Below are 14,824 nucleotides of genomic sequence, written 5' to 3'. Positions count from 1 at the left end.
AATTCATCATGCATTTAAAAAAGTGATCAATGTATTTAAAAACATGTTCATTATGTATTAAAAAATGTTCTACGTATATTAAAAAATGTGCTGCACCCTGTTATGATAATTAATGAACTGATATGTAATTTTACTTTCTAAATATATGTTGAACAACTGTGTACTGTTATATGCTGAACAACATATATTTAAGAGTACATCCATTCATCGGTGATCAATAAATATCAATGATTTAAATAGCGGGCTATGGCATTTAGCGACGACCCTTAAAAACATCTGTAGCTGGGCTATAGCGGCAAATTATACATGAAATTATTTAGCGGCAACATCCTCAAACAGCTATATCGGAGCTATAGCGGAGCTATAGCCGGCTATTTAAAACTATGATAAAATATAGAAATTGATTTGATGTAGGTTAATAACTGATGAACTGATTTGTAATTTGCTATTTATACATGTATATTGACATGTTATATTTGGGAAAAGGTCCATTTTAAACCCTCAACTCATAGACGTTTGGCAAAACGAACTCCAAAATCGAAATCCCGGTAGATTGCACCCTGAACTATACAATCCCAGTCTAAATCAAACCTTTGAGTCGTTTGGGTGGCCGGGATTTCGCTGAGGGCAAAACCTGCACCCTGTTGGGCCAGCCCGCTTTGGTTTTTTTCCATTAAGAAATAAAAATTCACAAAGGGCGCTACACCTTGCTCCTGCTGGGCCAGCCCACTTTAGTTTTTTTCTGTTAAGAACTAAAAATTCACAAAGGGCGCTACACCTTGCTCCTGCTGGGCCGGCCCACTTTTGTTTTTTTTTGGTTAAAAAAAGCGCAGGGTGTGCCTTGAACATGCGACCCCGTGCTGGTGCTGTTTGATCGACGCAGCTAACCACCAGGGACAAAAAAGAAAAAGAAAAGTCCTCGGATTTGAAAAGAAATTCATGGATTTAACAATGCTGTAAAATTGAAAAAGAGTTTGTGGATTTTAAAAAGTTCACAGATTCGAAAACTTCCACGAAAAAAGAGTTCCTTATTTTGAATTTTTTTCAGAATATTTTTGTTTTAGAGATTCGAAAAATATTCCTTGTTCGATTTTCTGTTTCTTTTTGCTTTCTGTTACCTTATTTGATTCTTCTTTTCTGTTTACAAATATTGGTTCTAAACTAAAACATAGAAGTGACTACAAAAAATCATTTTCTTACAAAGATGTTTATAAAATTTAAATATTGTTCAATGGATATCACAAAAATGTTCAACATGTATTAAATAATGTTCAGCGTATATCACGAAAATGTTCAATTTTTATTTAAAATTTTTCAACGTATGTAAAAAATGTTCAAAGTATATTTTTAAAGAATTCAATGTATTTAAAAATCATATTCATTTCCAAGAATTGTTGAAAACTTTGAAGAAAAAAGAAATCTGTCGCGAACAATATAGACGTACCGAGTAGGTAGCTAGTGTGGTTGCCGTCGCTGCTACTTAGCGTGAGGTCCGGTGTTCAACTCCATCTCGTTTGCTTTTGTTTTTCATGCTATTTGTACGTTCGCTCGTTTCCTGGTTATTTGCCGGTCCAATAGGTTTTTGATGAAATAAAATAATAAATGGGCTGGCCCAGCACGGAGGATGGGTGCTCCTTGGCCCACCAGCTAGACAAATCCCGGTTGACATTTGTCAGGGTTTGATTTAGACCGAGATTACATAGTTCAGGGTGCAGTTGACAGGGATTTCGACTTGAGGGTTTGTTACGACCAACCTCTACGAGTTCAGGGTTTAAAATGGACCTTTTTCGTTATATTTGTGATTCCGAAGAAACATTTAATGCACCATCCTAACATAAAATCCTAGATCGGCGCAATGTTGAGATATCATCGAATCGATTGATCTGGTAGAAAGCAAAGAAGAAAATGCATGAAGGAAAAGGGGTGACTACCACAAGATGCTGAGATCAAAGCCGAGTCCAAACTCCAAAGCAACGGTAGATAAATCCATCCTAGTGTACAATTAAGAAAAGATTCTGTAAGCGTCTTATGAGATTAGTACTATGTGGAAGGACTATAGGTCTCTCCTTAATTTTCGACCAGCAGCTCCATTCATTTGCGTCGGGTCGAGCAGGTATGAAGCTGCAGGCATAGCTAACATGTTCGGTAATTGCTGAGATTATATGAGGGGCACCGCTAGGCATCAGACTACTGATGCCCTGCCTCCCATCAGACCAGAGCCCTATGATTGATTCAATCTGATGTGTGCGCTGGCCTCTGATACGAGCTTGGGCAGTTATTTCATATGTACGAAATCCAGCCTAAATTGCTTCCACAAATCACGCCGTTAAGTGGGCCGCTAATTACGTGTAATTATTTGGCAATATTCACTCCTAGCCCTTGGATTTAGGATGCAACTTACAGATTTTAGGCAGCTTGCTTGTTACTCCCTCCGTTCCACAATACGTGCCTTCCATTTATCAAAATATAGATGTTTTTTTTTGAAAAAAAAGGGCTTTCTCCCCGCCCCAACTTTATTAAGCCAAGGCAAACGGCAACCAACATAATACTGTTAACAGCGCTCGGCGGCAACCGGCGAGTAGCTGCCACAGAGAGAGAAAAGCAAAGGTCTGAAACTGCCCTATTACAAGTTTTAAGAGGGTCCAACTGGGAGGGCACATAACCAGGTGACAGAACATTAAGATAGGCTAGACTACATCATCCAGCGGTGCCCCTGGTAGCAGCATCACCGCCACGCAATTCTAAGCAATTCCTTCCTTCGATGATCCAAAAGTCTTAAACACCGGAGAAGAAGCGCACCCTGAGCCTCTGAGCATAAGATTTTCCACCGCCTGATCGTTGCCCCCAACAGGTCTAGGACACAGCGTATACTTCGCCATCTTGTCCCCTGGAAAACAAAATCATTCCGAAATCGCCATAAGCTCCACAAGGTAGCAGCAGTAGCAATATTTAAAGCTTCACAATATTTTCCCCTCTTCCAGAAAGAAGACATCAGTTCAAAAGATTCAGGTGCACAAATATTAAAGCTATCAGCAACCACCTCCCAAACATGTCTGGCAACAATGCAATCAAAATATAAATGCTGGGTGGTTTCAGGTTCATTACAGAAGACACACGACATGTCATTCACATGCCTACGCTTGGCCAGATTATCCCTAGTTAAGCTCTTATTATAGTAGATCAACCAGAGAAAAACATGAATATTGGGTGGAACTCGAATTTTCCAGATATCATCCTTGATAGTAGAAACTATCCCACCAAAGTTAATCATTTTATAGAATGATTTGACAGAATATTTGTTAGATGGTTCTAGCAACCAAACTGGCTGGTCTGGGGAATCAGACAGACATATTGGCTCAATCACTTTGATGAGCTCCTCCCATTTTTTAAGTGTTTTCCATCACACACCTTCTAAAAGTTAAGTGCAGTTCCCCATTCACCCAAACCTGTGCAAGAGTAGAGTTTTGTTGTTGACAGATAGTAAACAAGTCCCAAAATGAAGTTTTAAGAGAACAGTTCCCAACCCAGGTGTCATGCCAGAAGGCAATACTCTTACCATCTCCAGGAATCCATCTATAGAATTTTTTTGAGGCTGCAAGAGCCCAGGATAAACTTTTCGTAAAAGGGGACCCCAGGGTCACCCTAGTATTAAAGAGATTAGGGCTAGAAGTGTTATATTTGTAGTTTAACATCTTCTTCCAGTCACTATCCCTGTCATCATAGAATCTTTTTCCCCAAGAGGCCAGAAGGGCCATGTTGAATTCTCTAAAATTTGGAACCCCCATACCCCCAAACTCTTTCCTTATGGAAATCAACCCCCAATTAGCAAGGTGGTATTTATGATTATCACCCATATTCCCCCCAAAAAATGTGACATTTGAGATGTAATCATGTCAATAGCCCATTTGGGAAATTTCATAATATACATTAGGTAAGCAGGAGTGCTGGCAATGCAAGTGGTAAGTAAAATCAGTTTCCCTCTATAAGAGAGTAATCTCCCCAACCATCCAGAGATATTTTTGATAATTCTATCAATAATGGGTTGGAGGTCCTCCCTTCTAAGTTTTTTAAAGTGAAGGGGAACCCCAAGATACTTAAAGGGGAAATCCCCAAGCTGGCAACAGAAAACCTGAGCAAAATCCTTAGACAATTGATCAGAGATATTAATAGCATGAAGATCACTTTTATGGAAATTAATTTTCAAACCAGATAAATTTTCAAAACAGGATAAAATCCACTTCAAGTTCTTGGCATACTCCAAAGAGTTATCTAGGAACAAGATGGTATCATCAACATATTGCAGGCTGACTACCCCACCTGGAAAGACATGGGGTAGCAACCCACCAATTAAACCAATATTAGTAGCTTTATGAAGCATTTTAGAAAAAACATCAACTACTAGATTAAATAGGAGGGGTGAGTGAGGATCACCCTATTTCAATCCTTTTCCCCCAGAGAACTGGGGACCATTAGAGTCATTGATTCGAACCTGAAAAGTCCCTTGGTGGATAGTAGACATCACCCAGTTCACCCACTTATTACCAAAGCCTCTAGAAAGAAGCATTTCTTTCAGGAAGTCCCAATTGACTCTATCATATGCTTTCTCATAGTCAAGTTTAAGAATCAGGCCAGAAGATCCAGATCTACGAGTTTCATGAATGACCTCATGGGCCATAACCACACTCTCCAGAATGAATCTGCCTTTGATAAATGCAGTTTGGTTAGAGGAAATAAGCTTGTCACATAAGGGAGAAACCCTAGTAGTCATAGCTTTAGAGAAAATTTTAATAGCACAGTTACTAAGGCTGATAGGCCTAAAGTTCTTCATATCTCTGGCCATAGGTATTTTTGGAATAAGAGTAATGATGGCATGATTTAATTTATAGATATCAAGTCTACCACTCTCAAAGTCTCTAACCATCCACATAAAGTCATTTTTAATCAGCTCCCAAAAGGTTTGATAAAATAAAAAGGAAAGGCCATCTGGGCCAGGGCACCACAAGCATAGGAACTCATTACAGCTTGCTTGATTTCCTCTTCAGTAAAAGGTCTCTCTAAATGTTCTCTCTCACCATCATGGACTAACTCATCCTCTGCCCAAAAGTCAACATCCAAATGGATGTCATGTTTGGTTCAAAGGCAAACAAGTCTTTGTAAAAAGACGTGGCAACCTCAAGCATCTCCTGGGTCAAATTGACCACACCATCAGGACTGTTTAATTCAGAAAGATGGTTCTTCCTATGTCTGTGGTTAGCAAGGGCTTGGAAATAAGCATTATTCCTATCTCCCTCTAAGACTTTTCTGTCCCTAGATCTCTGCCAAAGAGCAGTCTCCTCTTTTTTCCACACTTCATCCAGTTCTTTTTTAATCTCCTTCATCCTGTCATAGTTAGAGATAGACAGTTGTTGGGTTTCTGATATCACATCAAGTTTGTCAAACTCCAAAAGGAGTGCCCTCTTTTTTTTCTTCAATGCAGCCTCTCTATTAATACTCCATCCTTTAGTTTTCTTCCTGAGAACTCTAGTCTTAAGCATCCAGTTATCAGCTGAGGATATGGATGAAGACACCGAATTCCAGGCATCTTCGACCATTTGATGAAAGCCTGGCTGGGAGAGCCACCATTTTTCAAACCTAAAAGGTTTGGGGTTGGATGGGGTTCTAGCACCAGTATCAATGACTAAGGGAGTATGATCACTCCCCACCCTGGGAAGGGCTGTCAGGGTGGAAAAAGGAAAATGGGCCTCCCAGTTCACAGAAATGAACACTCTATCTAATACAGCAAACACAGGGGAGGTCTGGTTATTAGACCATGTGAATATCCTGTTAGAGATAGAAATCTCCATCAAGGCCCATCTGTTGATCCAGTCATTAAACAAAAAAGCAGTCTGTTGATTAACTAAACCACTACTTTTTTCTGTATCATTCCTGATCAAGTTGAAGTCACCACAAATCATGATAGGATAAGAAGCATTAGATAACGTATCATGTAACTCAGCTATAAAGTCAATATTGAGTTCAGCATAAGCAGACCCATAGACTAGTACCATTTTCCAGACAAAACCATCAGTTTTATTTCTAACAGTAGCAATGATGGAAATTTTTTGGTTAATAAAACCCACCACCTCAAAAATAATTTTCTTAAAACCCACAAGGACCCCCCCAGCAGTATTATCAGCTGGCAAACAATGCCATATGAAATTATCAAATCTATCAATAGCTTTGAGGAAACCCTCAGAAATATGTTCCTTCTTTGTTTCTTGAAAACCAATAAAATCAGGATCATACTTAGCAATAGTATCACAAAGGCACTGTATCTTCCCATGTTGCCCTAGCCCTCTAATGTTCCAAATGAGACCTATCATACTAATTAATTTTGAAAGGGTGGGATAAGCCACAAGGCCTAGCTTTAGTTAGCACAGCAGGTGTCCCCCTAGTAGCATCAGAAGTGCCAACTGGCTCCAAGGGAAGGACATCCTTAGGTGTACTAGCTAAATCATTATAGTCAAAATCAATATTATCAGGAAGTACAATTTCAGGATTATTATTGGCAAAAACCAAACACCTCTCTTTCTCCACAGCAATCATATCATCAATGGCAAAAGACTTTTAATTATCACCCCCCAATTATTAAATTCATTTGACTCATTTGACTAGCAAGAACAGATTTATCCATAGTAGAAAAGGATTTACCTTTGAATGTTTGTGGGATCTCCAAGTTCTGCTTCCTTTTATATGCAGCCGCTTTCTCCATAATGTTCACATTGCCATGCCCTCTAGTATTAGGCCTTTTAGCTAGCACAGGACCCCATTTAGGTTTCTTCTCATGGATATTCTCATCATTTTGGGTTTGGTTAAGCGATTCCATCAGTGATCTCTTCCAAGACTCACTTTGTAAGGTTTGGACCGCCTCAAGAGGGAGAACCCCCAACTCTTCTTCCTTTGAATCCTCATTTTCAGAGTCAGAAACATCCACCGATCTTAATAGATCCTCACAGTATTCCATACTACCAGTTTTCTTCTCAGGCGTTATGTAAGCAGCAATTTCCCCAAGTGGAGTTTCTGGAATCCTCATTTTCCCCTCTTTCTTTTCCTTCCCATCAGAAATGTGGTTTTGTTCTTTGAGGATACCAGCAAAGCCAGTGTGCCCAGCAGATGATGAATCCTCAGAATCAACAGAAGCCAAAGCACACTTCATGATGAACTCCTCTTGATCAGTATCATTTCTATATCCCATAGGTGTAACCACCCCCTTTTGACTACCAGACTTGTTTGAAGTTAACTGTTTAGTTGTAAAATTAGCTTTGTCTAGTTCATCAATTGCCTGATCATCTTCACCTGATCCTTCAGAAGCATGCTCCTCTTGAGATCCATTCTCTTTTTCAGTCTGTTCTTCCTCAACACCCTCATCCTCCTCATTACCATCCTCATCCTCATCCAAGTCAATGACAGAGTCAACACCTCCCGCTTGCTCAAAACCTTCCACAGTAAAACCAAGTAGAAACAGTTTTTTCTTCATCTCAATCAATCTCTCAAAAGGAATCTTGGTTGGGTCTCTGCAGGCTATTTTGATTCCGACATTCTCAAAGAAAGTTCTAAACATACCATTCCAGTCCACATCTATAAGCACTCCAAACAGTGAAGCAATTTGGGCAAACACCTTCCAGGTACACCACTTGGGAGGAATCCCTCAATCAGCACCCATGCTTCAATCAACTCTCCGAAAGGCTCATCCCCCCTTTCCATTCAGTCAGTGTCACATTCACATCTTGCGGCAGGGAGAACCCAGGTAATTCGATGAGGTCCTCCACTTTCTTCCAAGGGGGAAATCTAACTAAAAACGTCATACTGGAGATCCCTCTGATTTGCCAAGGCTAGTGTTTAGTTTTGCAAAAAGTAGCAGATAACAGTTCCATCAGCTTAGCACAGTCCACTTCTCCTTTCAGAATGTTAACCACCGCACAATTATGGAAATTTAGCCATTTCGACTCATTTGCGACAGGAACATCTACATGGTAGAAACCAAGGCCTTGAGCTCCACTACCAAAAAAGGCAGCATTAGGTTGAATCTTAGACCACACGGCACAATTATTTACATTGTGATTCTGTTGACAAATAAAGCAGGCTTTTGGCTTCACGCAATTCCCCACATAATGGCCAGGTCCACCACAATTAAAACAAATCATGTCCTTATACCTAGGATCAAAGACTTGTTCCACATCGACCTCGATGGACTGGGATGATTGTACCTGAGCGGAACCAGCAGTGGATGTTGTAGATCTGGTAGGTTTGGGGGCAGGGACAGATTCCTTTGCAACAGGGACAGTTGTTTTCCGCCCAACAAAAGAAGTGGGTTTCTGCCCCACTCCTTTTGACTAACCAGCAGCAAGATTGCCGCTCCCTCCTGCACGGCGTTCGGCCATCTTCACCCCTCGCTTGATAGCTTCCGCAAAAGAGATTGAACCAGGGCCAATTCCTTCACGAACAACTTTGATTTGTTTTGGAGGTGGATCAAATGGTCGACGGGACGCATGGAAACAATCCACAACCGAGAAGGAGTTTTTCTCAACCAAATCTCTCCGGATCCAGCAAAGGAATCCGGTTTTCGGTGGAACTTGTGGTTGCAGGGTAGGGTTTCTAGGGTGTCGGCGGCAAGGGGGGGGGGAGGGAATGAGCCAGAGCTAGCCAAAGTGCTCCTCCACATTATCTAGGGAATCAGTTTTATGTATTCCCCCCGCCCTTCCCGCTTTCTCGCCCACAACACGTAAATTGAGTGTGGGGCCATTGACACCTGGATTTAGAGAAGGGGCATGACAGAGCGGCTCCTCCCCAACTTTTCGGATAGCTTTTAAACTAAGGCCAAGCCCCTCGCCGGAGATCAACTCCGACAAGGTCTCACTAGCTGCAGAAGCAGCAAAGGAATCCTTACTATTACTAACAACAGGAGGGAGAACCCTCGAATCTAACCCAAAATCCTGAAGATGCATTTGAGAAATCTGATCATGACAAGCCTGAATCCCACGATGGCGCAAACGAAAATTCCTCAAACGATCCTTAATAGTCGAATTAGCACGAAGGTGCAAACCTAACTCACCAGGCCAAGGCGGGGGATCGATGGGTCGTCGCTGCGTCTGAACCAGTTGGGGCAGCCGATCTACTAGCGGCGTGGGGGCCAAACTGTCCCCAACGGGATGAACTCCGGCGGAATGTTGGCGATTCCCTCCCATGATGTGTTGGGGAACATAGTAATTTCAAACATTTTCCTACGCACACGCAAGATCATTGTGATGCATAGCAACGAGAGGGGAGAGTGTGATCTACGTACCCTTGTAGATCGACAACGGAAGCGTTTGGTTGACGTAGTCGTATGTCTCCACGGCCCGACCGATCAAGCACCGAAACTACGGCACCTCCGAGTTCTAGCACACGTTCATCTCGATGACGATCTCCGGACTCCGATCCAGCAAAGTGTCGGGGAAGAGTTCCGTCAGCACGACGGCGTGGTGACGATCTTGATGTACTACTGTCGCAGGACTTCGCCTAAGCACCGCTACAATATCATCGAGGACTATGGTGGAAGGGAGCACCGCACACGGCTAAGAATATGATCACGTGGATCAACTTGTGTCTCTAGGGGTGCCCCTTCCTCCGTATATAAAGGTTCAAGAGGGGGAGGCTGGCCGGCCATCATAGGGCGCGCCAGGAGGAGTCCTACTCCCTCCGGGAGTAGGACTTCCCCCCCAATCCTAGTTGGAATAGGATTCGTGAGGTGGAAAAGAGAGAGAGAGAAGGAGGGGGCGCCGTCCCCCTCTCTCCTTGTCCTATTCGGACTAGGGGGGAGGGGCGCGCGGCCCAGCCCTGGCCGCCTCTCCTCTTCTTCCACTAAGGCCCACTAAGGCCCATATAGCTCCCGGGGGGTTCCGGTAACCTTCCCGGTACTCCGGTAAAATCCCGATTTCACCCAGAACACTTCCGATATCCAAACATAGGCTTCCAATATATCAATCTTTATGTCTCGACCATTTCGAGACTCCTCGTTATGTCCGTGATCTCATCCGGGACTCCGAACAACCTTCAGTACATCAAAACGTTAAACTCATAATATAACTGTCATCGAAACCTTAAGCGTGCGGACCCTACGGGTTCGAGAACAATGTAGACATGACCGAGACACGTGTCCGGTCAATAACCAATAGCGGGACCTGGATGCCCATATTGGTTCCTACATATTCTACGAAGATCTTTTATCGGTCAGACCGCATAACAACATATGTTGTTCCCTTTGTCATCGATATGTTACTTGCCCGAGATTCGATTGTCGGTATCCAATACCTAGTTCAATCTCGTTACCGGCAAGTCTCTTTACTCGTTCCGTAATACATCATCCCGCAACTAACTCATTAGTTGCAATGCTTGCAAGGCTTAAGTGATGTGCATTACCGAGAGGGCCCAGAGATACCTCTCCGACGATCGGAGTGACAAATCCTAATCTCGAAATACGTCAGCCCAACATGTACCTTTGGAGACACTTGTAGAGCACCTTTATAATCACCCAGTTACGTTGTGACGTTTGGTAGCACACAAAGTGTTCCTCCGGCACACGGGAGTTACATAATCTCATAGTCATATGAACATGTATAAGTCATGAAGAAAGCAATAGCAACATACTAAACGATCGGATGCTAAGCTAATGGAATGGGTCATGTCAATCAGATCATTCAACTAATGATGTGATCCCGTTAATCAAATGACAACTCTTTGTCCATGGTTAGGAAACATAACCATCTTTGATTAACGAGCTAGTCAAGTAGAGACATAGTAGTGACACTCTGTTTGTCTATGTATTCACACATGTATTATGTTTCCGGTTAATACAATTCTAGCATGAATAATAAACTTTTATCATGATATAAGGAAATAAATAATAACTTTATTATTGCCTCTAGGGCATATTTCCTTCACGATGGTGGCCTGATGTTAAGCCTCGAAGGATTCCCGTCCTGAAGTTCTCCCAACGGGCAGCCTGCAGCGGATCCGGCGACTCCGCCTCCTGGATCACCCAAACCAGCAGTTCCACCTCCTCGCAGCCGTCGTCGCCGATGAAGCGCGTGCGCTCGACGAAGTTCGCATGCCGGAGGATGTGCATGTAGATCTCCCCCCACTCTTCACGGTCGGGGAAGCGCTCCCGCACCACCCGACGCATCTCACGGCGGGCCTCCGGCGAGTTCGGGTCGATCTCGGGCAGCTGAGCCACCGCGGGGGGTGGAAGTGCCCGTGGCTCCGCTATCCATGCCGCCATCATAAGCCGACGAACCCGAACACCGCGTCGACGCGCTCCAGCCATGTGGATACTCAGATGGGGATCTGGGGCAGGGAGGACTCGGTGAGATGCGGGGGTGGGTGGGAGGTGGAGTTGGCTTTAATGGCGGTCTCGCCGCTTCAACCGAGGGGGAGGGGAGGGGGAGAGAAGGGTCCATCCTCGAGCTCATACAAATAATTCGAAATATCGTTTCAAAAATATAGATGTATCTAGACATGTTTTGGTATATAGATATATCCATTTTTAGACAAATGGAAGTCAAGTATTTTGGAACGGAGGGAGTAGGAAGCAAAACCTTTAACCAACGCGGCAACGCCAAATTTGCATCAGATTGACATGCTTCTACTTTTGTTTGTAATTACTTTATGTTTCCATTGATTAGAGAATTTGCTTATGCGGTGAATGTCTTTTTTTGCGATGGTTATGCGGTGAATGACTGCTCCAATATTTTTGAATTTTTTGTCCTACCGTTATATTATGTTTAAGAAGCATCAAGATCTTGCTCCCATCGACTAAACAAAGGGAATCGTTTGGGTTCGGCGTGCTGGCCCAACGCTCGGCTGGTCGCTTTCCCAGCTACGCTCATGAGGCCACACACACAGCTCATCGCCCACCCGCCGCTTCCTTTAGAAAGTCTATCCTCCACGCACTTCTTTTTCCTCATGCCTCGCATCTCTCCTCCCAAATCCTAGTCCACCATGAAATCCCTCCCTCCTTTTTCCTCTGACTCCACGCCGGCGAGCAAGCCACTCCGGTTAGCCTGCGCCACCCCTTGAACCTCCCCCTTAGTCTATCCCCCACGATCCATGGCCACAGACGGCGGCGCTCTGGACCTGGCGATGTGTCGTGCTGCAAGGGGACAGGTTCCCGTGCTGGAACCGTCGCTGTGCTAACCATCGACGCGCCGTGCTGGAATCTGGCCACGCCGGTGCTGGAACCAATGAAGAAAATTGCTGGAACCGGCTACTCGATTTGTTACAACCGAGGATTCAAGTCGCTGCATCCATGGCGGTGGAGGTATTCTTTTGCTGGAACCCCCGAGTTGATTTGCTGGAACCGGCTACTAGATTTGCTGGATCCGGCAAAGTTTTTTGTTGTGGCCGTCAGCAGCGACGCATGTGTTTTTGTTGTAACTGGTGTATGTTTTTCCTACCATCGGTGATTTGATTTGCTACAATCGTTTCATTTTTTGCTAAATTTATTCACAGTCGAGCTATGTCCTGCGAACGGCGGCAACCTTTTTTGCTGCAACCATTGTAGTTTTTGCTACGTCCGTCGAGGATTTTTGCTACATCATTTTTTCATGGTGGAGCTGCAAGCTCGACGGCGGCGAAGATGATTTTGTATTGCAACCGTCATTTCTTTTTGCTACGACCTATGGAATTTTTGCTACATACATTCATTTTTTTTTATTTTTTCTGAGATGGCGTGCTTCATCTGACGATGGAAGACAGATGGAAGACAACGAGCGCGGCGGCGTGGGGGAGGATGTCGGTGCTGTCGGGCCTCGCCGGGGGCACATGCACGCGGTGGCTGGGGCAGAGGCATCTCGCATCGGACGAGTGGATCTGAAACTGAAGGAGACGGGGGAAGAAGACGATGACGTGGGGATGAGGGGGCGAATCGAACAGTTGTTTAGCTGCTGGATCGCACGGCTGGGTAGGGACCGGCCCAAATTTGGGCCGGTGCGCCGGCGCCTATCAGGCCCCCTAAACAAATAGAGAATTGCTTCAAATATGCTTCCGTAAAAAAAAATTCACATGTTTAAGAAGAATCACGCTCTTGCTTTTATATACTATTAGAGAATTGCTTTGAACTTTCTTCTGTCAAAAAGTAAAAATATTCCACAAGTTTTAAAAGCATCATGATCTTGCTTCCATCGGCTAGATGACTACTTCGAACCTTCTGTAATTTTTTTTTAAAATTCCACATGTTTCGGAAGCATTGCGATCTTTGCTTCGATCGACTAGAGAATTCCTTCTAACCTTCTCCCGTCAAAAAGGAAGAATATTCCACTTGTTTTAGAAGCATCACGGTCTTGCTTCCATCGACTAGACGACTACTTCGAACCTTCTTCTGTTAGAAAAGAAAAATATTTCACATGTTTTGGAAGCATCACGATCTTGCTTCCATCGACTAGATGACTGCTTCGACCATTCTTCTCTCAAAAAAGAAAAACGTTCCACTTGTTTCGGAAGCATCACGATCTTGCTTTCATCGACTAGAGAATTGCTTTAAACCTTTTTCCGTCAAAAAGGAAAAATATTCCACATATTTTTATAGGCATCAGGATCTTGCTTCCATTGACTAGACGGCCGCTTCGAACCTTCTTCTCAAAAAACAAAAAACATTTCACATGTTTCGGAAGCATCATGATCTTGTTTCCATCAACTAGAGAATTGCTTCCATTTTTTTATTTTACTTCCATTAAAAAGAAAAATATTTTGTCATAGTTACACTGGTTCATATGAATTCTTGGTTTGTTTACAAAGAGAGAAAAGGTTCTCTACTGCCAGGCAAAGTCAAATTGCACCCAAGCGTCGAATTTCAGTAATTCAAACGTCAACTATAGCCATCATGTGATGGAAGGCGTGATCCATGTTGCTGGCGGGTAGAAGCTGCAGTGCCCCTGCCCAAGCCCCTCGATCTTCTTCACTGTGCCGTCTTTGAGGCTGTATACTCTACAGCCTGAAGCATCATGAGTTATGGAGGAGCTAAGTAGTGACAAATCTGCTTCCAAGTAAGAGTATCAATTGTTTTGCATTGTACAGTTTTGAACTGCGAAATTGAAAGAAATAAGACAAGTCGGTACCTAGGGCAGCGGGATTGGTGGCCTTTCTTGGAAGACATGCGTCGTCGCTATGAGAATGGGAACGGGAGTCATGGAAGGCACTAGTTAGAACCGGGCAATAGCACCGGTTCGTAAGGCCCTTTAGTGCCGGTTCGGTAACCGGCACTAAAATGTGGGCACTAAAGGCCCCCCCTTTAGTACCGGTTCAGCACGAACCGGTGCTAAAGGGCAACCACGTGGCACGAGCCAGCTTCGGGGGCAGGGAGACCTTTAGTACCGGTTGGTGTCACCAACCGGTATTAAAATGTTGGGGAGGTTTTGGGTTTATGATTTCTTTTTCATTTAATTTTGTGTTTTCCATTTAATTATTTTTCGTTTGCTGGTATTTTACGATACTACATATTGTACACGTTATGCATATATATAAATAGAATTTCTAGTAGAACCGATCATAATATATATATATATATATATATATATATATATATATATATATATATATATATTCATCACCCAGGATGCAGAATAAGTTATTCTTCACCTGAGGTAATCTTACAATCATTTCAGAATTAAATTACATTTGGAATTCAAATAGTTACATTTCTATTGATTCACTACGTAAAATTTGACATAAGAAATTAAAAATATAGGTCATAAGACAAGAAAATTTACAGTTTATGTGTATTTTAGACTATGTTTTTACGTTTGTAATTTTA

At 43.2% G+C, this 14,824-nt stretch overlaps 1 protein-coding gene across 1 annotated transcript; it reads right to left on the bottom strand.

Annotated features, from left to right (window-relative positions):
• Positions 1 to 2,531: 2,531 nt before the first annotated feature.
• Positions 2,532 to 8,645, bottom strand: LOC123057743 (uncharacterized). The gene is made up of 2 exons (XM_044480651.1): positions 6,691 to 8,645; positions 2,532 to 2,887 (listed from the first exon to the last, which is right to left on the bottom strand). The coding sequence occupies exons 1-2, from the start codon at positions 7,598 to 7,600 to the stop codon at positions 2,742 to 2,744; spliced, it is 1,056 nt and encodes a 351-aa protein (XP_044336586.1). The 5' UTR covers positions 7,601 to 8,645; the 3' UTR covers positions 2,532 to 2,741.
• Between the last annotated feature and the right edge of the window lie 6,179 nt (positions 8,646 to 14,824).

The sequence above is a fragment of the Triticum aestivum genome, chromosome 3A (genome assembly GCF_018294505.1).
Source record: "Triticum aestivum cultivar Chinese Spring chromosome 3A, IWGSC CS RefSeq v2.1, whole genome shotgun sequence".
Classification (NCBI taxonomy): Eukaryota; Viridiplantae; Streptophyta; class Magnoliopsida; order Poales; family Poaceae; genus Triticum; species Triticum aestivum.
This window is presented reverse-complemented; position numbering and strand designations above follow the sequence as displayed.